The sequence below is a fragment of the Puma concolor genome, chromosome D2, assembly GCF_028749965.1.
Source record: "Puma concolor isolate L17-30 chromosome D2, mPumCon1.1.hap2, whole genome shotgun sequence".
In the NCBI taxonomy this organism is placed as follows: domain Eukaryota; kingdom Metazoa; phylum Chordata; class Mammalia; order Carnivora; family Felidae; genus Puma; species Puma concolor.
The window spans coordinates 33,962,941-33,989,243 of record NC_141677.1 but is presented as its reverse complement, the minus strand read 5'-3'; the positions used below and the strand labels follow the sequence as shown (position 1 = coordinate 33,989,243).

At 37.2% G+C, this 26,303-nt stretch overlaps 1 protein-coding gene and 1 pseudogene across 4 annotated transcripts in view; both read left to right on the top strand.

Annotated features, from left to right (window-relative positions):
- MICU1 (mitochondrial calcium uptake 1) overlaps window positions 1-26,303 on the top strand; it is a 247,772-nt gene that overhangs the window by 160,110 nt on the left and 61,359 nt on the right. For all 4 annotated transcript variants that reach the window (XM_086679944.1, XM_086679942.1, XM_086679945.1 and 1 more), the window contains 2 exons: window positions 1,369-1,451; window positions 14,644-14,841. In XM_086679944.1, the coding sequence (XP_086536070.1) occupies window positions 1,369-1,451; window positions 14,644-14,841 (281 nt within the window). The remainder of the gene's footprint in view (window positions 1-1,368; window positions 1,452-14,643; window positions 14,842-26,303) is intronic.
- LOC147575984 (transmembrane protein 230 pseudogene) lies at window positions 2,736-7,773 on the top strand (annotated as a pseudogene).

Sequence of the window (26,303 nt, the reverse complement as noted above, 5' to 3'; positions counted from 1 at the left end):
ATTTATATAAATTTGAAGTACCAAAGGAAGGAAGTAAACAACTTTGTTTTCTTTACCAGAACAGTTAGTGTGGTAAGGAAGAAGGGACATTACATTTTATTCTAATGCACAAGTGTATTAATTATATTTATATTATATTTCTTGATCTAGGAATACTAAAAAGTCTTCAAGAGCTTTTGCCATTCACCTAAGGGGAAAAAACTACATATGCCATCTTCTCAAGCTTTGCATTTTTCATTTTGTTTTTTAAACTTCAGCTTTATTTTACCATTTCCATATATTTTGCTCAGTAATTTGTATACCCAGCTGACGTGGTTGAAATAGGAGGCTGAGTAGATACCAGTATGCTTTTTGTCCTTACCTCAGAGCTATAGTGATAATGAGCAAAATAGTATAGAAAATAACCTGATAGCTGAATGACATCCACTGAACTCGCGATTGCACTTACAATGGAGAGACTAGAAAGAACGAACTAGAAATCTAGCTGGCTTTAAAAAGGCAAGACAAAGACTTAGAGTTTCAATCTCTTACTTTGCCACAATATGTCTCACCCCAAGCAGACGTTCATGCCCAGATAAATAATGCTACATTTAAGTAACAGCACAACATTAATATTACACAGTTAAGAGGATGGTTTCTAAGAAAGCAAAGCTGAAGCATTTAGATTGGTGTTGAAACACAAAGAGACAAGCGCTATCTTTACTGGCCATAGTAAAATTTCTCTTTTGGTTTTAAGGAGTATCGCTATAAGATTGATCTGGATAAATATGGTGGCATTCTGATATTACACCTGATATTACATTTAGTGTTTGGGGTGCCTGGGTGGCTCAGTCAGTTGAGCATCCGGCTCCTTTTTTTTTTTTTTTTTTTTTAATGTTTATTTTTTTTTTTTTTTAGAGAGAGAGAACAAGGGAGGAGCAGACAGAGGGAGACAGAGGATCTGAAGTATGCTCTGTGCTTCAAACCCGTGAACTGTGAGACCATGACCTGAGCCGAAGTCAGATGCTTAACAGACTGAGCCACCCAGATGCCCTATGGACTCTTGATTTTGGCTCAGCTCATGATCCCAGGGTTGGAGGATTGAGCCCCACATCAGGCTCTGTGTGAGCGTGGAGCCTGCTTAAGATTTTCTCTCCTCCCTGTGCCCCTCTTCCTTGCTCATGCTCTCTCTGTCTCTCAGTAAATAGATAGATAGATAGATAGATAGATAGATAGATAGATAGATAGATAGATAAATAAATTTTAATGTTTAACTCTCTGTTTTTCTTAAAGGAATGATTTTTTGTTTTTAGTTAATGCCTTCTAAATATTTTCCCCCCTTCTCTCCTCCTCCTTCCCTCCCATTCTTTCCTTCCTTACTCCCTGCAGCTCCTCAGAGAAATTTTGAAATTGCCTTCAAGATGTTTGATTTGAACGGAGATGGAGAAGTAGACATGGAGGAGTTTGAACAGGCAAGTTTCCCTGGAAAGTTCCTTTGTGTACATTAATATTTAACACCTTTTCATGTGCCTTGGAGTTATTTTGGTCCTGGTCAGCATACTCAGATGCAATCCAATTTTTGAAGTACCTAATCCATCATGTAAAAAAATCATCCTCACTTTGAGTAAGTGGGTTTTGTTTGTTTTCACCCTAAATGTAAGGAATTATTTGAGCATATGATGAAGGTCAAAGTTGTTCTGATTCCCCAACATAGATTAGGTCATAATGCTGAGAGGAAAAGTTTTGGATATTCAATCATCTGTTTAGTCAACATTTATTAAACAGCTCCTTTGTGCCAGGCAGTTCCAGAATATAAGGATGAATGACATATGTTCTGAAAGGATTTCTATAATAGAAGGAAAAATGGTACCATACCTTTGAGTATAGCATATTCAAGCCAGAGATGTACAGTTTCTGATGAATCCTAGGAAGAGATTACATTTCCATAAAACTTCTATCATTGGTGGGCCATGGTATCTCTCTAGATACAATGATTATGATTGTCAGAATGGTTTCAAAACAAAACAAGCATATGTATACATATACATACACATGTATGTATATATGAAGAAAGTATTTGTATTTAAAATAAGGAAAATGGCAAAAAAGAAATGGGGGAAAGTATGAGGTATGTATTTGTAAATAAAAAATTCACAGAAACAAAATGTTTAAATATCTGGAGACATTTATTCAAATCTGAACCCTGTGTCCATCTAATACCTTCACTTTTCCATAATCCTGCACTTGACTAGTATTGCCAGGTGGTCCCAAATGATTATAAATAGAATTTATTTTGTTATTTTTAAAATTATATTTTATTTTGGGTGCCTGGGTGGCTCAGTCGGTTAAGCGTCCAACTTCGGCTCAGGTCATGATCTCGCGGTCCATGAGTTCGAGCCCCACATCAGTCTCTATGCTGACAGCTCAGAGCCTGAAGCCTGTTTCAGATTCTGTGTCTCCCTCTCTCTCTGCCCCTCCCCCGTTCATGCTCTGTCTCTCTCTGTCTCAAAAATAAACAAACATTAAAAAAAAAATTTTTTGGGGGCGCCTGGGTGGCGCAGTCAGTTAAGCGTCCGACTTCAGCCAGGTCACGATCTCGCGGTCCGTGAGTTCGAGCCCCGCATCAGGCTCTGGGCTGATGGCTCGGAGCCTGGAGCCTGTTTCCGATTCTGTGTCTCCCTCTCTCTCTGCCCCTCCCCCGTTCATGCTCTGTCTCTCTCTGTCCCAAAAATAAATAAACGTTGGAAAAAAAAAAATTAAAATAAAAAAAATTTTTTTTTTTATTTAAAATTATATTTTATTTTACTTTAATGGGAGTTAGGGCTAATTTTATTTTCATTCAGACTTTAGTTGAGAAACTGAGTTTTCTTCCCCCCCCCTTTTTTTTTATTTTTTAAGTTTTTATTTTAATCCCAGTTAGTTAACATACAATGTTAAATTAGTTTCAGGTGTACGATATAGTAATTAAATACTTCCATATGTCACCCTGTGTTCATCACAACAAGTTCAGTCTTTAATCCTCATCACCTATTCAGCTCATCCCCTTATTTTATTTTACATTGCACTATTTTATTTTTTATTGAGATATTATTGACATATAACATTGTATTAGTTTTAGGTGTACAACATAATGATTTGATCTATGTATATATTGCAAAGTGACTACCACAATAAGTTTAGTTAACATCCATCACCACACATAGTTACAAATTATATTTCTTGTGATGAGAATTTTTAAGATCTACTCTCTTAGCAACTTTCAAATATACAATACAGTTTTGTGAAATATAGTCATCATGCTGTACATAGCATCCCCAGGATTTACTTATAACTACAAGTTTATACCTTTAGACCACCTTCACCCATGGGGATCCCCCCCACCTCTGTCAACCAATAATCTCTTCTCCATATCTATGAGTTCAACTTTTTTTTAGATTCCATATGTAAGTTAAATCATACAGTATTTGTCTTTCTCTCTTTGACTGACTTCATGACCTCAAAGGTCCATTCCATGTTATTACAAATGGCAGAATTTTCTTCCTTTTATGGCTGAATAATATTCTATTGTGTATATATACCACATTTTCTTTGGCCATTCATCCATTGGTGGAAACTGAGATTGTTCCCATGTCTTGGCTATTGTAAATAATGTTGCAGTGAACATGGATGGGTGCAGATATCTCTTCAAGATAGTAATTTTGTTTCCTTCTTATAAATACCCAAAAATGGAATTGATGAATCATATGATAGTTCTGTTTTTAATTTTGGGGGAACCTCCATACTATTTTTCATAGTGACTGCATCAATTTACATTCCCACCAACAGTGCACAAGGGTTCTTTTTTCTCCACACCCTAGCCAACGCTTGTTATTTTTTGTCCTTTTGATAATAGCCATTCTAATAGGTGTAAAGTATTATCTCATTATGGCTTTGATTTCCATGTCCCTGATGATGAGTGATCTTGAGCATATTTTCATGCATCTGCTGGTCATCTGTATGCCTTCTTTGGAAAAATGTCTACTCAGATCCTCTGCCCATTTTTTAATCAGAATGTTTGGATTTTGTTATTGAGCTGTAGGAGTTCTTTATATATTTTGGATATTAACCCTTTATCAGATATATGATTTGCAAATATTTTCTCTGATTCAGTAGGTTGCCTTTTTATTTTGTTGGTTTCCTTTGCCACGAAGAGCTTTTTAGTTTGTCAGCCCAATTGATTATATTTGCTTTTGTTGCCTTTGCTTTTGTGTTAAATCCAAAAAATCATCACCAAGACCATGGTCAAGGAGCTTACCACCTATGTTTTCTTCCAGGAGTTTTATAGTTTCAAGTCTTACATTCAAGACTTTAATCCACACTAAATTAATGTTTGTGTATGGTATGAGATAGTGGCCCAGTTTCATTCTTTGGTATGTAGCTGTCCGGTTTTCTGAACACATTTATTGAAGAAGTTGTCCTTTCTCCATTGTATATTCTTGGCTCTTTTGTCATAAATTAATTGACCATATATGTGAGGGTTTATTTCTATTGTTTATTCTATTCCATTGATCAATGTGTCTGTTTTTATACCAATACCATACTGTGATTTTTTTTAAGTTTATTTATTTATTTTGAGAGAGACAGAGACAGCATGAGTGGGGGTGGGTCAGAGAGAGAGTAGACTGAGAATCCCAAGCAGGCTTCATGCTACCAGCATAGAGCCTAATTCAGGGCTTGAACTCATGAAACCATGAGATCATGACCTGAGCTGAAATTAAGAGCCACCTGAGTCACCCAGGTGCCCCAATACCATAGTGTTTTGATGACTATAGTCTTATAACATAGTTTGAAATCAGGGAGTGTAATGCCTCTAGTTCTTCTTTCTCAAGATCTCTTTGGCTGTTCAGGGTCTAGTTGTTTTTTTTGTTTTTTGGTTTTTTTCCCTAAGAATCAACTTTGGCTGTATTAGTTTTCTCTATAGTTTGTGTGTTTTCTTCTTCTTTTTTTTTCTAATATGAAATTTATTGTCAAATTGGTTTCCATACAACACCCATTGCTCATCCCAACAGGTGCCCTCCTCAATGCCCATCACCCACTTTCCCCTCCCTCCCGCCCTAGTATATTGTCTTCACAAGGAATAAAAACTAGTTTCAAATATGTACAACAGAGAGCCCAAGTGGTTTTTGTGTTTTCTAATTAATTGATTTCTACTCTCATTTCTTCTACTCATTTTAGGGTTTTTTATGCTCTTTTATGAGTCTCTTAAGATAACACGGCTGGTCATTGTTTTGAGAATTTTCTTTTGTAATGTAAGCATTTAATACTATACATTTCCCTTCAAGCACTGCTATAGAAGCATCCTACAAATTTGATGTGTTGTATTTTCATTATCATTCAGTTTGAAATATTTTCTGTTTCACATGTGATTTCCTTCTTGACCCATAAATTGTTTAGAAGTATATTGTTTAATTTCCAAGTGTGGAGGTTTTGTTTTTTTAGTTATCTTTATTATCTAATTTAATTACATTGTGCTCAGAAAACGTCCTCTGCATGATTTAATCCTTTTAAATGTATTGAGCCTGGTTTTATAGAACTGTATCTGATGTGTTTTATTAAACACATCAATGTGTTTTAGTAAAGAATGTATATTCTGCAGTTACTGAGCACAGTGTTTTATAAATGTCAATTTAGTCAAGTTGATTGATAGTGTTGTTCAGGTGTTCTTTGTCCTTACGGATTTTTTTTAACTTAGTCATTCTAGCAGTTGTTGAGAGGGAGATGTTAAAATCTCCAAATATAGCGGTACCTGGGTAGCTCAGTTGGTTAAGCGTCTGACTTTGGCTCAGGTCATGATCTCACAGTTTGTGAACTCAAGCCCTGCACCAGGCTCTTTGCTGTCAGCATAGATCCCATTCAGATCCTCAGTCTCTCTCTCTCTCTCTCTCTCTCTCTCTCTCTCTCTCTCTGCCCCTCCCCTACTTGCATTCTCTCTCTGTCTTTCTCAAAATAAGTGAACTTAAAAAAAATCTCCAACTATAATTAGTCAATTGTTTGTTTTTCTTTAATTCTGCCGATTTGAGCTTTATGTATTTTGAAATTCTCTGCACATTTCTGATTATTGTCTTCCTCATGAATCGGTCCTGTTATAATTATGAAATGTTACTTTTTATCTTTGGTAATACTTTATCTTAAAGTCTATGTGGTATTAACATAGTAATTCAGACTTCTTATACTTACTATTTGCATGGTATGTCTTTTTTGTTTTGTCCATTTACTTTAAATATATCTGTGTTTTCTATTTAAAGTACATCTTTTCTAGACAATGTAATTTGGTTCTTGTTTTTTATCCATTCTGACAGTCTTTGCCTTTTAATTGCCGTATTTAACCCATTGACATTTAACATAATTGCTGATTTAATTGGAATTAGACCTACCATTTTTGCTATTTGTTTTGTTTGTCCTTTCTGATTTTTGTTCCTCCCTTCTATGTTCCTGCCTTTTTTGAGATTATTTTATCCAGAATTCTGGTTTAATTTGTTCGGCATTTTAGCTGTACCTTTTTGCATTATTTTTATAGTGGTTGCTCTAGGGAGTACAACATAAATTGCTAAATATACACAGTCTACTTAGAATTAATGTTCACAAGTTAGGTGAGGTGTGCCGTGAGACCTCAGGCGCCTTTGCTGCCAACAGTGAGCTAACTGCCAGCATTTGGGTGGCCTGGCATGGCACTCCAGCTGTAATTGTGTCAGCGTGTTATGATGCCATCTCAAACCAACCTGGCTATGGGAATCCCCAGTAGTAAAGTGAAATACTCAAAGCTCTCCAGCACAGACGATGGCTACATTGACCTTCAGTTTAAGAAGAACCCTCCTAAGATCCCATGTAAGGCTGTTTCTGATTGGCACCTTTCGGATTATCGTAGTTTCCCCCCTACTGGCAGGCTATATCAGCAAAGAGGAGACAGACCAGGTGTTCCTGTCCTGATCATTGGCATCCTGGTGTTCCTGCCAGGATTTTACCACCTTCACACTGCCTACTATGTATCCAAAGACTGCTGGGGTTATTCTTATGATGACATTCCAGATTTTAATGACTAGCACCCACCCTTAACCCTGAGGAGAAGAGTCACAGATGGGACTGAGACCAGCTTTAAGATATTGAGCAGAAACTGTGGTTAAGGCTAAGGAATTCTGCAGTTTGCAGATGTTAAAGAAAAGAATGGCCAGACTTATGGGTCCATCTTCGGGATATCATATGAGCTTACAATTAACAAATTAACGAATTAGGACATGCTCTATTTTGCCTTTCCTGGCCCTGGCAAAAGCTGACAAGTTTTTCCACATGAATATGTATCTTGGAAGAGGAGCAATGTTAATGGTGTGGGAAAGCAGGAGGTTATTCTGTAGTGAATTCTTTTTAGAGTTGAGCATTTCTTTTAAATAGTCCTCATTGTCAGTTTGTTCTGGTGGCAAATGGAAGAATTCAATATGTCAAATTTCATATTACTAGTAATGTATTTTGAAAACATCTAAGTATCTTACCCTTACACTCCTCTCTAACTTTGTGTTCTACTGGAAGACCTTGGCAAAATCAAGTGTCAGTATGGGTGCATCTGTAATATTTTTTGCTACTTGCTTCCTTACTAACAGCAGCCAGGACTTTTTAAAATCTCAGAGCAGGTTTCCGAAAGGTAAACACTTCTCTCTATTCACCCATCCTTGGTCAGCTTTGATTTGGCCCACCAGTAAGTTGGCCAACATATAATTTGGGTCATTCTGTTCTTTTAGATCAACATGTTCTATATATCATGGCTTTAAAAGACTGTAGTCTGGGGGCGCCTGGGTGGCGCAGTCGGTTAAGCGGCCGACTTCAGCCAGGTCACGATCTCGCGGTCCGTGAGTTCGAGCCCCGCGTCAGGCTCTGGGCTGATGGCTCAGAGCCTGGAGCCTGTTTCCGATTCTGTGTCTCCCTCTCTCTCTGCCCCTCCCCCGTTCATGCTCTGTCTCTCTCTGTCCCAAAAATAAAAATAAATGTTGAAAAAAAAAAAATTAAAAAAAAGACTGTAGTCTGTTTCCTAAGAAAAAAAGTGTAGCTAAATGGTTATTATTTAGAGATTATAAGCCTGTTGTTAGCACCTTGTATTACGATGTCGCTCTGCTGAACATTGCAAGACTCCGCCTAGATCCTTAGAGAACTAGACTGCCTTAAGTTTGATTCTGTTTCCTAGCTTGCAAAAAGTGACATATTCAAAAGAAATTAAATGCCAAAATCTAAAAAAAATATATAATATTCACATGAAATGTAGTAACTCTGCAACCGTAAGGTTTTATTTACCTCTTCATCCTTTATGCTATATTTGTTCTATGTATTACATCTACATATGTAATAAACCCCATAATAGTTTTTGTAATTTTTGCTCTAAGTCATATGTTTTTTTTTTTATTTTGTTTAAAGTTTATTTATTTTGAGAGAGAGAGAGAGAGTATGCTCAGGAGAGGGCAGAGAGAGAGGGAGAGGGAGAGAGAGAGAGAGAGAGAGAGAGAGAGAGAGAGAGAATCCCAAGCAGGCTTCACACTGTCAGCACAGAGTCCAGTGCAGGGCTCAAACTCACAAACCGTGAGTTCAAGACCTGAGCCGAAACCAACAGTTGGATGCTTAACCGACTGAGCCACCCAGGTGCTCCAAGTCATAAGTTTTTTAAAGAAAATAGGAGAAAAATAGTTTATTATATTTACTAACATATTTATCATTTCTGATGCCCTTCATTCCTTCCTAAAGATCCTAGTTTCTATATGGTATTATTTCCATTCAATTGGAAAAACTTTCTTTAGCATTTCTTGTAGTGCACATTTGTTGGTGATGAATTAATTTATATCATCATTATTTTGGGAAGGAAATTCTAGATATACAGCTCTTGATGTAGATGTAAAATTCTCAGTTGTTTAACTACTGATTCCTTCTGATGAAAAGTCTGGCTATTTGAACCATTGTTCCCCTATTTGCAATATGTTGTTTTTCTCTCTCTGCTTTCCAGATTTTCTCTTTATATTTGGTTTCTAGAAATTTGATAATATTGTTCCTCAGTGTCGTTTTCTTTGTATTTGTCCTTGTTGGTATTTGATGAACTATTTGTATCTATAAATTTATGATTTTTATCAAATTTGAGAAGTTCCTGGCCATTATGTCTTAAAAATTTGGCGGGGGGCATTCTTTCTTACCTCTCTGACCCTCCACTAACACAAATGTTAAGACCATCTATGATATTGCCTCACAAATCTCTAAAGCTTTATTATTTTTTTTCCAATATTTTTTCCTCTTTGCTGTTCAAGCTGTGTAGTTTCTCTTGACTTATCTTCATATTCACTGACTCTTTGATCATTACAATTCTGCTATTAATCCACTAAATTTGTATTTCGGGTACTGCATGTTTCAGTTCTAGAACTTCCATTTCATTTTTGATATAGTTTTCCTTCTCATCTGAAATGTCCTATCTTTTCCTTATTCGTAAGTATATATTATATACTTGAACACTATTATTTAACTGTTTTAAAATTCTTGTCAATAATTTCTAATATCTGGGTCATCTTGGGGTTGTCTCCATTGTCTTTTCTCCTGAAGATGAGCCTTATTTCCCAGTTTCTTCATATGTCAAATAATTTTGGATCTTTGTCTAGATATTATGAATGACATGTTGTAGACTTTGGATTTTGCTATATTCATCTGAAGAAAGTTTTGTTTTAGCAGGTGATTAGCTCAACTGTATTTGACTGGAGTTTATATATAGAATATATATAAACTACCCTTCTTTGGGGAAGAAGGCTCCCCTTCTTTGGCTTTTTCCTTTTCAGGATTTCCCCCTCACTTTCCAATGGGTGTAGTTGCTCCAGATTCTGTCCTTGTGGTTTTTAAAGCCAGAAAAACTGAGAGGACCAATCCTTCTGATGCAGACTAGGGACTTCCTTCACCTCTCAGAAGCAAAATTGCCATAACTTCTCTACTCTTATTATAGATACTAAACTCTAGATTTGAATTTAGAGCAAATGGTACTTATTTCTGGCATCGATGCTGATGTGCAAAATGACTTGGAGCAGTCGCTTCACTATCCCATTCACTGTTAGAGAAGGGAGTGCTAATTTGCTAATTTCGTCTAACGTGATGCCTTGATAACTGGCCTTCTTAAACTGTTACAACTAATAATATTGATCACAAGGAATCTTGATGTAAAAACTCTTTTAGACCAAAAACAACAAATTATAAGGTAGTTCATGAGTGAATGGCTCTCTTTAGAAGTTTCTCTGCTCATCTTTATATACTTTACATTCTTGGGAAATATAATAATTTATTAAGTTGAAAGTGCTCTAGGCTTCCAAACATTCAAACTTTGCTCTGATTTCCCAGGGAAACAGGTGTTTTCTTAACAGTGTATTCATCAAGCTTGTAAAAAAAAAAAAAAAAAAAAAAGTTTGAACCAGGAAAAAGACCTCACATATTTTAAAGTTAATGTTACATAAAGCAAACTAATAGCTATTATTACTCTTTGATTCATCTTTTTCCAAAAATCACTTTTTTTACGCATTTTTTAAAAACTTTTCATTTATTATTTTTTTTGTTTGTTTATTTTTGAGAGAGAGAAAGAGAGAGAGAACAGGCAGGCACGAGCAGGGAAGGGGCACAGAGAGAGGGAGACACAGAATCCAAAGCAGGCTCCAGGTTCTGAGCTGTCAGCACAGAGCCTGATACAGGGCTTGAACCCACAAACCATGAGATCATGACCTGACCTCCAAATGCAGATGCTCAACTGACTGAGCTACCCAGATGCCCTGTTTCCAGAAATCACTTTGATCATGCATAAATACATATTACTAAAAGGCATTGATCAACTGTATACTAAATGTGAGTTTTCTCTGACTTTTGTATCACCACGGATCCTTTCTGTAACCCATTTCGTAACAGATCGTAAAACAGAACTAACCTAGCAAAAGATAGCTAAAATAAAAAGCTTCATGGGGCACCTGGGTGGCTTAGTCGGTTAAGCATCTAACTCTTAATTTCAGCTCAGGTAATGATCTCACAGTTTGGTTCGTGAGATTGAGCCTCACTGTTAGTGCAAAGCCTGCTTGGAATTCTCTCTGTCTCTGTCTCTCTCTCTCTCTCTCTCTCTCTCTCTCTCTTTCTCTGCTTCTCCCTCGCTCATGCAGGTACACACACGCATACACACACACACACACACACACACACACATACACACACACTCTGTCTCTCTCTCAAAATAAATAAATAAACTTAAAAACCTCATAACTGTTTGGGCTCTATTCACCCAGTGCCATGACAGAAATGGGTTTTTTTAGTAGGAAAGTATGAGAAGTAATAACTCATTTATGAGACAGAAGAAAAAGAATGAAATTTTATTTAAGAGATCATGTTTTAAATTTTTTTATTTTCTCCACATCATATAGCATATAGTAAGCATTCACATGACAAGTTGAATTGATGTTTGATTGATTCCCATGTTATACCCTTAACAAATTATCTAAATAAAAATATTTTAAGAAAAGATTTCCGAACTGAGAAATTCTGACAAAACATTCTGTCACCATGCCCCCACACAAAATCTATTAATACATACTTTTTAAAAAAAAATTTTTAAAGAATGCCTATTTTTAGTAATAGTTTACATATAATAACATAGTATTTAGACTATGCTATTATTAATCACTAATGAAAAGATGATATAGCATCAGCTAGTTAATTTTACCTAAAAACATTCCTTTTTCCCAGTCACTTACACACACATTCTCAGCACCACACTTTTGAAGCTGATATACACAATTTCCACCACAGGAAGGATATAAGCTGCAATATTTATAGCCACAGGCAAAATGTAAATCATGGCAGGTCCTGATGCAGATTTTCAGTTCTGGTTCACTGCTACTGAAAATTCTTCATTTCTTAGAATTAGGCAGATAAAGTGAATTGTGTATTGCCTTCAAGACAATGATGAAAAGTATTCTTTTCTTTTGAGAGAAAGAGTGTGTGCAGGGGAGGAGCAGATAGAGAATCCTAAGCAGGCTCCACACCCAGCACAGAGCCATATGTGGGGCTGACCACGAGATCTTGACCTAAGCCAGAATCAAGAGTCGGATGTTTAACCAACTGAGCCACCCAGGCCCCCCTAAAAATGTTCTGATTATCTTGGATTCAATTTAAAGTCTAAAAATCTTCAACCTAAACAATTGAAAAATCCATTGTATGGGAATGCAAGCTGGTGCAGCCACTCTGGAAAACAGTATGAAGGTTCCTCAAAAAATTAAAAATAGAACTACCCTACGACCCAGCAATTGCACTACTAGGTATTTATCCAAGGGATACAGGTGTGCTGTTTCCAAGGGACACATGCACCCCCATGTTTATAACAGCACTATCAACAATAGCCAAAGTATGGAAAGAACCCAAATGTCTGTTGATGGATGAATGGATTAAGAAGATGTGGTATATATATACACACAATGTAGTATTACTCGGCAATCAAAAAGAATGAAACTACGTGGATGGAACTGGAGGGTATTATGCTAAGTGAAATTAGTCAGAGAAAGACAAATATCATATGACTTCACTCATCTGAGGACTTTAAGAGACAAAACAGATGAACATAAGGGAAGGGAAACAAAAAAAAAATAAAATAGGGAGGGGGACAAAACAGAAGAGACTCATAAAAATGGAGAACAAACAGAGGGTTGCTGGAGGGGTTGTGGGAAGGGGGATGGGCTAAATGGGTAAAGGGCACTAAGGAATCTACTCCTGAAATCATTGTTGCACTATATGCTAACTAATTTGGATGTAAATTTTAAAAAATAAAAAATTAAATTAAAAAAATTTAATTTAAAAAAAAGAAAAGAAAAAAACATTGTATACCTGTCTGTCAAGTCTCCATGTGTATAAGAAACAAATGTCAGTTAATCTTTTTTTTAAATTTTTTTTAACGTTTATTACTGAGAGAGAGAGAGAGAGAGAGAGAGAGAGAGACAGAGCATGCGCAGGGGAGTGGCAGAGAGAGGGGGAGACACAGAATCCGAAGCAGGCTCCAGGCTCCAGGCTCCGAGCTGTCAGCACGGAGCCTGACGCGGGGCTCGAACTCACAAACTGTGAGATCATGACCTGAGCTGAAGTCGGTTGCTCAACCAGCTGAGCCACCCAGGCGCCCCTGTCAGCTAATCTTATTACCATGATAAAACATGAACCCTGAAGAAATCATATCAATAGCATGTATGTCACTAACCTAGAGTTACAAGGAGACTTAGGGATAATATACTCTAACCGTGAACTTTTCCAATGAGAAAAGTTAAGGCCCAAAGAGTTTAAATAACCTTCATAAATTCTTTCTCACTGCAGAACAACAGAATCAGACCCCATGTCTCCTGACTCCTTGTCTAGTTATACTACTTCACTCTTTACAGAGCCACAGACTTAAATTGTCTTAAACCTTCTTTATGATCACACATAATAAATAAAATAAATGAGACATTTAACTAAGACAAATCTGTTGTTACAACTCTTAAGTTTTTAAGTGTTCTGCTTTTCTAATTTGGCCATTTAAAAACCATCACCCACAAAGCTGTATGTATTGGTTATATAACATACTTTTATTATTTATCTTTACATATCCCAATTTTAATTATTTTGAATTGTTGCTCTTTTAGCCTGTGAAGAGGTAGAAAAGAATGCATGCAAGAACAAGTAAAAAAAAAAAAAAAAGAAAGAAAGAAAGAAAAGAAAAAAACTGTAACAATCATAGACTTGCTTCATAAAGCTCATTTATATAGTTAAGCCATGGTTGCTAGTTCCAGAAATTATTCTTTCTCAAAAAGCTCATTTAAAACTTCTCAAAGATTAAAAATTCTCCAGCTTTTCTTGAGGAATTATTTTCTATCAACTTTGTATTTCATTTATCATTTTAATAAATGTGTTCTCTCTCTTAGATGTCAGTATTTGCCCGTAGCTGTGCTGCCTTTTGTCATAACTGGAGAGTCAGTAGTGAGAAGCGTGAAGTTTTTAAAAGTCTCCTGAGATATGGACTGTATTACTGTGAAGTTAATGATTATTTTAGTATTGTGTGAGGGGTTTTGAGCCTCAAAAACAAATGCATACTCTTTTCTGAAGAGAGGTTTTTAAGAGCATCTCAATGATAAAGGTGTGAGGCGTACGTTTGAATCCTGGTTCTGCTCCTTGCCAGCTACTTGACCTTGAACAAGTTATTAAGCGTTAAGTATTATGTGCCTTGAATTCCTCATCTATAAAAAGAGGATAGTCATAAGACTTATAGGATTGTTGTGAGCATTAAAATACAATTGTAGCAGAGGGTAGACAAGTCAATAGTTGGTTACTTTTTTAAAAAGTTTTTAAATTTTAGAGAGTGCATGGAAGCGAGGAAGAGGGGCAGATGGAGGTGGGTAGAGAGAAAGAGATCTTTTTTTTTTTAAGAGAGAAAATCTTAAGCAGGCTCTGTGCTCAACACGGAGCCCAAAGCAGGGCTTGATCCCACAACTCTGGGATCATGCCCTGAGCTGAAATCAAGAGTCAGATACTCAGCCAACTGAACCACCCAGGTGCCCCATCTTGTTCTTACTTTTATATATTTTTCTACTTTGTAATGTTTTTCTGGATGGGGGTTTGCTTCTCTTTTAGGTTCAGAGCATCATTCGCTCCCAAACCAGTATGGGTATGCGTCACAGAGATCGTCCTACTACCGGCAACACCCTCAAGTCTGGCTTGTGTTCAGCCCTCACGACCTACTTCTTTGGAGCTGATCTTAAGGGAAAGCTGACAATCAAAAACTTCCTTGAATTTCAGCGTAAACTTCAGCATGATGTTCTGAAACTAGAGGTTGGTATCCCTGGGCTTCAGGGGATCAGAGCACTGTCCTCACATATGCACTTAGATCCTCTGGGCTGGGGAGGCCTGCACTATAGACATTCTTTCATTCTGTCTCCAGCTGTGAGAACTGATTGGTTTGAACCAGATAACAGTTGGGAAATATTATGTTCTGTGAAGAAGTCTTGGAGTGAGGTGGTTCTGGGACCGAAAGCCAAAACACTCTAAATTGAAAATCTTAGTTGTCTTTGGATACTCAGCTTGAGGAAGGAAAAATTCAGGGGCCAGAGCAGTGCTCACCCTGACCACGTATCCCCAGTTTTATGTTATTTTGTAGAAGGCACCAGAGGTGGAGGGGGGATCATAAGTAGATCTTTCTTTGAAAGTTTACCAAGGTAAAAACTGCTGGAAACCCAAAATGTCAGAATAAAAATACAAGTGCTCGGAGTTGGAAAAATGTCATACGGTGTTTGGAGATTTACTTTTCCACTCACGGTTTAGACCATCGTGCTATTCAGTTCCCAAAAACAATTCTATAAGGACATTACCTTTCTCTGTGTGTTTACTTACTGAATTAAGTGTATTTTGAGTTAATTGCTACTAAGTCTGTTCAATTCAAAATATTCATTAAGTGTCTCCTAATGCACTTTTTTGTGGAAAAACTGAAACCTCATTTCTTCAGATTTTTTAAAAATTCCCTGAGATGGTATTTCTCAACCTGTTTTTTTAAAAAACATGTTTAATATTCATTTGAAATTTGAAACCATCAAACTACTCTGACTAAAAACGCATTTAAGTATTGGAGAAAAGCACTGCTTTGTTTTTAAATTATGTATATTACTTCTTCAGCTGCTCTTCCATTTTTCTCTAAGAGTCTGATAATGCTACCCCCACCTTTTACCCACTCAACTCGATTGAGACAGTTTGAAAAATCACAACCGAATTCCCAGTATTGATAAGAACACTGTCGAATGTTCATACTTTAAGAAAGAAGTGTAGATAATACTAAAAATCAGATCAAACCTTGAAATGTGCTTTAGTAATTGTTTTTTAAAAATGATGTAATTGATATTCAAAGAATTTCCCTCATAAAAACAAAAAACTAATGCATCTCTACAATTCAGCCTGCTTGAGAACAGCTCTTGTCCCCTATAGTAGGTGGGAAGTGGTGTGTGTGTGTGTGTGTGTGTGTGTGTGTGTGTGTGTGTGTGTCTGTGTGCGTCTGTGTGTACACACACACATAGAGAGAGAGAGAGAGCAGGGGAAGCAAAACTTTACTGTCCTAGAGTCTCTGACTGGAGCTGACAATCAAATTGACATAGAGCAGATTAACAGGAGAAAAGCACATGGATTTTAACACACACCTGGGAACCCCCATAGGAAAATGAAAACCCAAAGAAGTGGCTAGGCTTAAGAGAGTTTATATACTGAACTGAACAAAGACAGGCAGCTTACCTTTATAAAGTTTGCATTATTATCACCAGAGAAGTGGAGTCAAAGTTGAGAGTAATCCATATAAACAGATCATGTTTAAATAATTCTTAGCTTCCTTTAGTCTCCCCATATATTTTAGTTACTTTTCCATGGTTGCCTCTCTCCATTTCTTTCCTGCTGGTATAGAGAGGACATCTTTCACATCATCTTTCAGGAGTCTGATAACTTTTGTGTATCAGACCTAGTACATTTTGGTATGTACTAGGATTCTAGGCATATGCCTTTTTCCCCAGTATGCATGGTTTTCTTTAGAATGGTCTTCTTTGGAAATTTTATAACATAATCTGGGAATGTAAATTACTTACCAATTATATAATTACAATTTAACATAAATTATAGATCCATAAAATGCAGTTCGAGAATACAGGCAACAGTACTTTCAACAAACTTTAAACAACAGTTTGGGGTCATCAAGGGCACGAAGCAGGTGCCAGCCTGACCACAACCTAGCCTGACACTCATTCCTGGACACACAGGTCAGAGTCTCAAGAGACAGAGCATGGGGCTTTTGTCTTTCACTCTGAGAAGTTATAGAGCTGAAACCAAGCCCACTAACATTACCAGTGAGGTAGATTATCAATGTGGATCACCAATGAGGTAGAATGTTACAAAGCAGATGAGGGATTTCATACATGTATGCCTGCACACAGCCTACACCCAAATACAGACAAAAGGAGATCTAAAAGACAGTTGTATCTAAGATACTTATTGTGGAAGCTCTCTTGTATTTGGTATTGACTTAGGATCATCTATAGATTTTGGTCTAAGACTATCAAGACTCTTCCTGTTTGCCAATCAGCAATTCCTCGTGTAAGGGAATCAGTAGACCCTTTTGTGAAAGAACCCAGCCTAACATGTAATAAATATTCTATAAATGTTTAGTAATCCTGAATCCATTCTTTCCATGTAATGGTATGAGTCCAGTGAATAAGTGCCTCCTTATCAATAACTCCCAGATTTAAAGTTTCACAAGTCAGTTTTTTGTCTTTCCAATTAGATTTGGGTTTTTTTTTTTGTAATATGAAATTTATTGTCAGGTTGGTTTCCATACAACACCCAGTGCTCATCCCGACAGGTGCCCTCCTCTATTTGGGGTTTTTTTTCCAATGTTTATTTGTTTTGAGAGAGAGACAGAGAAAGAGAGTGCGTGCAAGTAGGGAGAAGGGGTAAGAGAGAAGGAGAGAGAGAATCCCAAGCAGGCTCTGCACTGTCAGTGCAGAGCCCAGTGCAGGGCTGGATCCCACAAACTGTGAGCTCATGAGCTGAGACAAAAATCAAGAGTCAGACACTCAACTGACTGAGCCACCCAGGTGCCCCTCCAGTTAGATTTGTAATTCTTTGAGAAAGTGTGAATAGAAGAAAGAACATACCTTTGGTGCTCTCATAATGAGACCTGAATTAAAATTTCATTTCCACCGCTTTCTGGCTCTGTGACATTTATTGAGTGAGTGATTGTCTCTGAGCCTAGGCCCTCATTTGTCAAACAGGGCAATGGTTAAATGAGATCGTGTTTCTTATGGGCTGAATTGTATTCCGCCAGAATTCTTATTTTGGAGCTCTTATCCCTAGTACCTCAGTATGTGACTGTATTTGGAAATAGGGTCCTTAAAGAGGTGATTAAGTTAAAATGAGGCCATTAGGGTGGACTCTAATGCAGTCCTACTGGTGTCTTTGTAAGAAGAGGAAATTTATTGACACGCAGACACCAGGGGTGCGCATGCACCGAGGAACAACTACGTAAAGAAACAGCAAGAGGGTAGCCAACTATAAGCCAAGGAGAGAAGCCTCAGAGGAGACCTGTTCTGCCTGTACCTTGATCTTAGACTTGCAGCCGCCAGAATTGTGAGAAAGTAAATTTGCATTGTTTGTTTACCCAGCTGATGGTATTTTGGTAAGGCAGCTCTAGCAAACAGATACAGTGGTATGTGCCTGATACCAGCTGACCTGTACTATACCTTTAATAAGTATTCTTTCACCTTCTCTGCATGTCCTCTGCCACTGCTATGGCAGTTGGCGCATAGTAGGCATTTAAACAGGTCACCTCAAATGAATGACTGAAAAGTCCTGTGTTGAAATACTTTTCTGATAAAACTTCTGGAAAATGGAAGCAAAGTTTTGTTTTTATGAAACACTTTTAATATTACTTTTCAAAGTATGGGTAATTTCTCCCTTCACTGAATATGAAACATAATCTCATCATCATAGCCAAGAGGAAAATGGAAATGATTAATAGTAGCTTAACTTTCATATGGGTTTTTATAATTCCATCATTCTATTTACCTCTTACTAGTTTTATTTCATAACTTATTTACTTTAAAATTTCAGATCAAGGAGATTTATTGTTCCACTTAGTTATTTCTGTCTTTTTCTCACTACAGTAGCTTTGAGAGTGAAGAGAACACTATTTATCTGTCAAGTTTAATTTCCAGAGGGATCAGGGAAGAGGGGAAAGTCCATAACCATTCATTGAGTGCGTGCTATGAGCCACGTAGTTTATGTATATTACATGCCTTTATTTTATATTATTTTATTTTATTTTATTTTATTTTATTTTATTTTATTTTAATGTTTATTTATTTTTGAGAGAGAGGGATACAGAATCCAAAACAGGCTCCAGGCTCTGAGCTGTCAGCACAGAGCTCGACACAAGGCTCGAACCCACTACTGCGAGATCATGACCTGAGCTGAAGTCAGATGCTTAACCAACTGAGCTGAGCCACTCAGGTGCCCCTATTTTATTTTATTTTATTTTATTTTATTTTATTTTATTTTATTTTATTTTTTAAACTTTTATTTATTAAATAGTCTCTACCCCCAACATTGAGCTTGAACTCATGACCAATTGCTGCATGCTCCATGGACTCCGTCAACCAGGCACCCCTACATGGCCTTATTTTAAATCTTGCCGACCCTAGTATGTTTGGTGGTATTATATCCGTGTTACAGATGTAGAAATTGAAACTCAAAAAGATAAAAGTAACAGAGCAATTAAATAATAGAGCCAGAACTCCAACTCAGTCTTTCAGACTGAACCATCTGTTCTTTATCTGGTTATTACTCGTTTTCGTCTGAGGTGAGGTTTCTATGCCTGACTTACTTGGAACTCTAAAGAAAAACTAAATGTTCTGAATTTTAGGAACAGGAAAAGGCCATATTTCTTGAATATATGGTCAACCTTTTTTAGCACCATTTTTTCCTAGTTCTTTGGCCCCTCAAATTGAGTCTTATGACTAAGAACACTGTTCTTTTGTGTTTATATTACCTAAACTAGCCATTTAGTTTCTTTTTATAACAATCATTAACTTGTTAGATTTTTTTAAAATGTTTTAATGCTCTTAATTCTGATCAGATTTGTTTATTTCTCTGTCTGGAAACTCAAAAAACTTGGGTTTGAAGGAACGACTTAAGAATACACAGTTGGTTTTTTCCAAAAATCTTTTTTGAAGTTATTAAAAAATTCCATCTAAGGCTATGAGGAACTATTGAGTTGAGTTCCTTAGAGACAGGTGCCAAGTCTAATTCCAATTAATATATTCATTGATTTCTTGAGGACTACAGTAAGTAGGATGTCAGTCAAAAATGAAAGGTAATAGAGAACTCTTTGAAAGAGTATAATTAATTTTAATTTGGGGGGAGGGGGAAAAGGAGCTGTCATTATGTCAAAGAAAAGCAAAAACTAATTTATTCAAGAAGGAAGAGGCCAACCCCAGAATATACAAGAAAACTGAAAAAGCATCATCTAATAGAATTCCAATCTGTAATCTTTTTGTATAAACTTTTGGGGTTCACATGCTTATTGCATAACCAATCAGATTATTGCATTTTAAGAAGGCATGAGTGTCAATTATCTGAAGGCAAATTGTATACGGTTCAAAGGATAACAGTGACAGTCTTATATTCCCAGTCTTTAGGGAAAAAAAATATTGAAGTTAACAAATCTGTTCAGCCAGGAAGAAAATAAAAGGGGTACATAAAGAACAATGCTAATTATTCTCATAAGGCAAAAAAAAAGAGTATTAATTTAAGTATTGAGAAACTTAAAAAAAAAAAATTATACCTATGGCTACATGATTAAAAGTGCCTAAGGAAATTCCAGATCACCTACTCTTTATATCATTAGGCTGACATCTTTGTACTCACCCGTCTAAAGTGCTAAAGGAGAATTAAATCTGTCTTGCTCTGATGCAGAGGACCATATTAAGAGACAAACATCAGCTCTTTTCCTGGCCAAAAGATTTGCAGAAGACCCGAAGGCAAGAAGGCTTTCAATCAAACACTTTTTGGAACTAGAACACTCTTGGCAAAGCAGATTTCTTTTCATTCTAATACCAGTTTTGTTTTGTTTTCTTTCTTCTGGGAAACTGACTCTTACGTAAACTCAGAGATGAGAATTGACTCTTGATTTAATTAAATCTAAGAAATGAAATGAGATCTGTTCAATCGGGTTTCTTTTAATTTTATTCTTCAACTTTTGCCACTACAAAACAGAATGTGGATAATAATAAATCTATATTTCTTCTTCTATCCTTAGATGTTGAAAGCCTGAATTTTCCACAAATCATTAAACGGGTTATTAAACAGTACTTGTCTCTTTTAGGTATTAATAACTTTAAGGAGCCAAGTATATGTTTAAAGGTTAAATATAAAAACCTATTGAGGTAACAATCCCCACTATAGAACAATTGTAACTTTCCTATTTGGGTTGCAATAAAAAAAATTACTAGTTCATTTTTTCTGAAAAATTTAAAGTACTTAGCATGAATGAACTACTTTACCCTTATAAAATTTTGAAGAGAAAAAAAGCCATAACAGGCATTATTTTCTCAGATGTTACTTTAACCATACAAAATACTTTAATTTCTTGCTTCATGAGTGGGTGAAGGAGGAAGAGGGAGAATCTTAACCAGGCCCCACGCCCAGTGTGGAGCCCGAAGTGGGGCTCAATCTCATGACAATGAGATCATGACCTGAGCCAAAATCAGCTTAACTGGCTGAGTCACCTGGGCTCCCCCCTTTTCTTATTTCTTAAATCCAGACATCTGTTTCTTTTATAAAAATAACACATTGGATTAGTAACATGATCCATCCAACCTACTAGTCTTACTTCGCCTGGGACACCAAGGGATGCATTAGGAAATAATCATTAATTTAAAAAAATAGAAATATATAAAAATAATAAAATGAAAATTTAATTGCCCTTAATAATTATTTAGAAGTCAGTCACCCATGACTTGATGTGAACACTTTTTAAAGCTAATTATATTTCTCTCTTACCATACATCATGAAGTAGGTCCAGTATCTTGCTCTGATGAGATCAAGTTAGCTCTTAGGGTGAATTAGTTTAACAGGGTAAAGATATGTAAAACCCAAAGCCAAACTCTGATTTATTTCTTGCAGTTCCATTTACGCCCTGTAATTCAAGTTTGCTATCATTTGTCGCTTATAGGTTCTCTGGCTGGAGAATCAGGCTGAAAATACTAACTATGGTAGAATGTGCATGGTGATACAAAGCTCTCTTGATGTTGTAAATGCAACCTTGATAATTATTCTGTTAAAAGTATATAAAACAGTGCTTTTTTGTTTCATATCTTTTGGAGAATGAAGGAAAAAGGGTTTTTTTTTTAAGCTTATTTATTTTGAGAGAGACAGAGACAGCATGAGTGGAGGAGGGGCAACGAGAGAGGGAGAGAGAGAGCATCCCAAGCAGGCTCTGTGGTGCCAGATCCCATGAAGCTGCAAGATCACGACCTGAGCCAAAACCAATAGTCAGATGTTTAACCTACTGCGTCACCCAGGCGCCCCAAGGAAAAATTTTTAAGAGTGATACTTTGTTGCTTAAAATACATGATTCTAGGCATGATTTTTTAAAGGCATTAAGGAGCACCTGGGTGGCTCAGTGGGTTGAGCATCTGACTCTTGATTTCAGCTCAGGGCCTGATCTCAGAGTTGTGGGATGGAGAGCTCCAAGTCAGGCTCTGCACTGAATGTGGAGCCTGGTTAAGATTCTCTGCCCCTCCCCTTGTGTGCTCTCTCTGGGGCACCTGGGTGGCTCAGTCAGTTAAGGGTCCAACTCTTGATTTTTGCTCAGGTTGTGATCTCATGGTTTGTGGGATCAAGCCCCATGTTGGACTCTGTGCTGACAGCGTGGAGTCTGCTTGGGATGCTCTCTCTCCCTCTCTCTGCCTCTCTTTCTCTCTCTCTCAAAATAAATAAATGAACATTTTTAAAAAAAAGAAAAATAAAGGCATTAATTGGCACTTCTGCATCTGACCTTTTGGATTAATCATTAAAGCGCAGAAAACTGATATTTTTCTTTGATTTGCAGATAGCTTTGCAATTCCAAAGTCAATATGTTAGTGATACCTTTGCAATACTGGGGCGGTCTCAAAGATTTTCCTCTCGTCAGTATCTTTAACTTTACATTCTAAGTTGATTTTAAACTGGGTACAAGACAAAAGGAGCTCAAATAAATCATGAAGATTTGATCTTTCTCCCGTGGAAATTGTTCCTCAATATATCATTCATATAGTCTTATCAACCATCTTTTAGTAGAACACAGGAGCTTTTCAGTTTATGAATAAGCTGTATACCAATGAACCAAAAGTTCATAGGTCAATTGTTTGGAATTCAGAACGCAGTGATACTTTTTTTAGTTTCACACACGCAGAATACTTACCATATTGTTGAATGCAATATAGTGAAATGAGAAGTAGTATGAAAGGAGTTGATTATGTGAACTCATAGTTCAGGGTTTCGTCTATACACACTCTTCTAGCCACAGCAGTCTTGGATGTAGACCTCTAGCAACATCAAGGGTTTTTTAACAAAAGTTTGTGGACATACTACATAAAATCAAAATACTACATTTCTTGAGAGGTTACCATTGAGCCAGGCCCTATTCTGAGTTTTTTTATCTACATTATTCCATTTAATCTCCACAAAGCTATGAGGTTGGTATTATAATTACCCATACTTCACAATCAAGGAAACTGAGGCACAAAGAGATTAAGTAACTTGCCTGAGGAGGAGCTGAGATTTTATTCCCGGCAGTCTGCCTTTAGGGTCTGCTCTTATAACTTACACTAGCTTTCCGGGAGCTAGGCTAAATGCTCAAGATACTAAGATGAACAAAACATCGTTCTCCCCAGAAGCTTACAAAGGTGAGATGATTCTTGCACAGTGTTGTAAGTACAGTACCAGACATATTGATATGGTGCAATGGGAATATAAAAGGGAACATGTAAATCAGTTTGTGAGGAGTGCAAGAGACTGCTCAGGGAAGCTTTCCCAGAGAAGGCAATATTTGAGTCAGCTCTAACCAAAAATCCATTCTATCTGAGGAATAGGGTGGTTGATTTTTATTCGCACTTTGTTCTGGCTGTAGGATAAATAAGAGGCAGGGGAGCACTGAGTTATCACTGGGACTGGAGCCAGGAAAGGGTGACAGAGAAAATGACCTTTCTTATCAAGTCTGTCCCAAACCAGCCTTAAATTAATGTGTCTCCAAGGTGTTCTCATGTTGGTGAAGGGACCTGAGGAGGTCCAGGTCCATGGAGATAATTAAGAAACAGAAGAAAAGCATAAGGCAGAATAAGAGAAGAGAGGCTTTCTCCAGATTTCTCCCAAGAGCTAGCTGGACCTATAAGCAGATCAAATTTGACCTCTGACTCACACTCAGAATGAAGTTTGGGCTAAATGATGTGTAGGGTCTCTGAGTAGATCTTTTCATTTTTCTCCTTCTAGCCATCTTCAGCTGAGGATGTCTTTCAGAATTATGGTCTTGGGGATTTGTGGACATTTTAAAATAAAGAATGAGGGCTTTAAAGAATGACAGTTGTACTAATGAGTGGAAAGAACCTCATTTGTCCCCCCAACCCCACCTTTTAACTAATTTGGCCTCAAATAACTCTAGGAGACCTTTTTTTTTTTCCTTAGAGGAAAAGGAGAGTTTTTAAAAATAGCTGTAGCCTCTAGCCTGCCATACAGCGTTAGAGGAGTCTAGGGAGTCTAGACAATGTCTTAGGAACCAGAGCCAGCTTTGCAGTAATTTGTGAATAAATAATGCATTACAGCCTGTTGAATTCAGACTGCAAGCAAATGCCACTTTAGAGGGTCATATATATTACATCAAGTTATTATCCTCTGAATTTAGTTAACAGCATAGAAATGGCTTTTTCACAAGTCTCCTTCATTTCTCCTTTTTCCTATTACAATAGAATGCCTTTCTCCCTCCCCACCCACATTCTCATTTGTTTTATATCAAATCTCCCGCATTAGTATGAATGATTTCTTTTATTAAAGCATCTTGAACTAATGAAATATAAACTACACCAATAATTTTTTTTAGCATTAATAAAAGCCTCTTCAAATAAAGTAATGCCAAAACATCTTTTTTAGAATGCCCCTTTTCTTTACCAGTCTTTCTTTGAGATCTGGCAGCCTATCTACCTAGCAGAAAAATAAAGCCAATGTAACACTTAGTTTTTGTTTTTGTTTTCTTACTAATAACAAATTTAAATTATTGAGTCCTTAGGTATGTGCCAGGCATCTGTTAGGTAAAGAGCAGGTATAGACCCCAATTCCTGAATTTAAGGAGTTATAGTCAGACTGGAAGTTAGACAGTTATTATACTCCGGGAAGAAAGCTATAATGATAGAGGCATGCACGGAATAGGTGCATGGTAAATATTTGTCAAAAGAATAATCAGTATACAGTTATGTCATTTGGATTTTTAAATTTTACCTCTTTGACCTTGGGAGGCTTAGTTTCTTCAGATGTACAGTTTGCAGTGATGTCCCTCACAGAGTTGTCAGGAAGACTCCCTGAGATGTGAAAGCACCGGGTGTGGGGCACCTGGGGGCCTCAGTCAGTTAGGCATCCGACTCTTGGTTTTGGCTCAGGTCGCAATCTCATTGTTTGTGACTTCAGGCCCTGTGTCCGGCTCACGCTGGCAGTGCGGAGCCTGCTTGGGATTCTCTGCCCCACCCCACTCGCATTCTCTCTCTCTATCTCTCTCTCAAAAATAAACAAACATTAAAAAAATAAAAATAAAAAGTACCCAGCACAATGCCTGACATCCATAATGTGCTCGAAGAGAGTTTGTTCATGTGTTCATTCAATCACGGCTGCCCTGTTTCTTGTTTGGGTGCTTAGCATCAGACTGCTCCGCAGAGCACCTTCCCACAGACTGTTGGTATCTCCTGCATTTCTTCCATTATCAGCAGAGGAAGCGGGGCAAGAACCAGTGACCTGTGCTTCCTGACATCTCTGTCTTCTAGTGGCCCATCTTGATATTCTTTGCAGAATCATAGCCTTCATTTTTTTAATGTTTATGTATTTTTAAGAGAGAGAGAGAGAGGGAGAACGAGTGAGGAAGAGGCAGAGAGAGAGGGAGACACAGAATCCGAAGTAGGCTCCAGGCTCCAAGCTGTCAGCACAGAGCCCAGTGTGGGGCTCGAACGCACAGACTGTGAGATCATGACCTGAGCCTAAGTCGGGCGCTTAAGCGACTGAGCCACCCAGGGGCACTGCATTTATTATTTTTTTAATGGTTATTTACTTTGAGAGGGAGAGAGCTCAAGCAGGAGAGGGACAGAGAGAGAGGGCAAGAGAACCCCAAGCAGGCTCTGTACTGTCAGTGCAAAGGGGTTCGACCCCACGAACCATGAGATCATGACCTGAACTGAAACCAAGAGTAGGTCACTTAACCGACTGAGCCACCAGGCACCCCAGCTTCATAACCTTTAAAGTTTGAAAAGATTCCAGGCAATTGCCAACTTCACAGTCATTATGTTGATTAGATTTTTAATCCCAAATCAGTGATTCACAGTATATCCAACTAGAAAAATAAGTGAGGTGTATTGAATTCATTATGCTGGAAAATATTGCTCAGTGAGATGTTCGATATTTTTCAAATCTCTATGTAGAGACATTTATGGAGCATGATGCCAGAAACTAGGGAAGAAACAGGTAGTTTCCT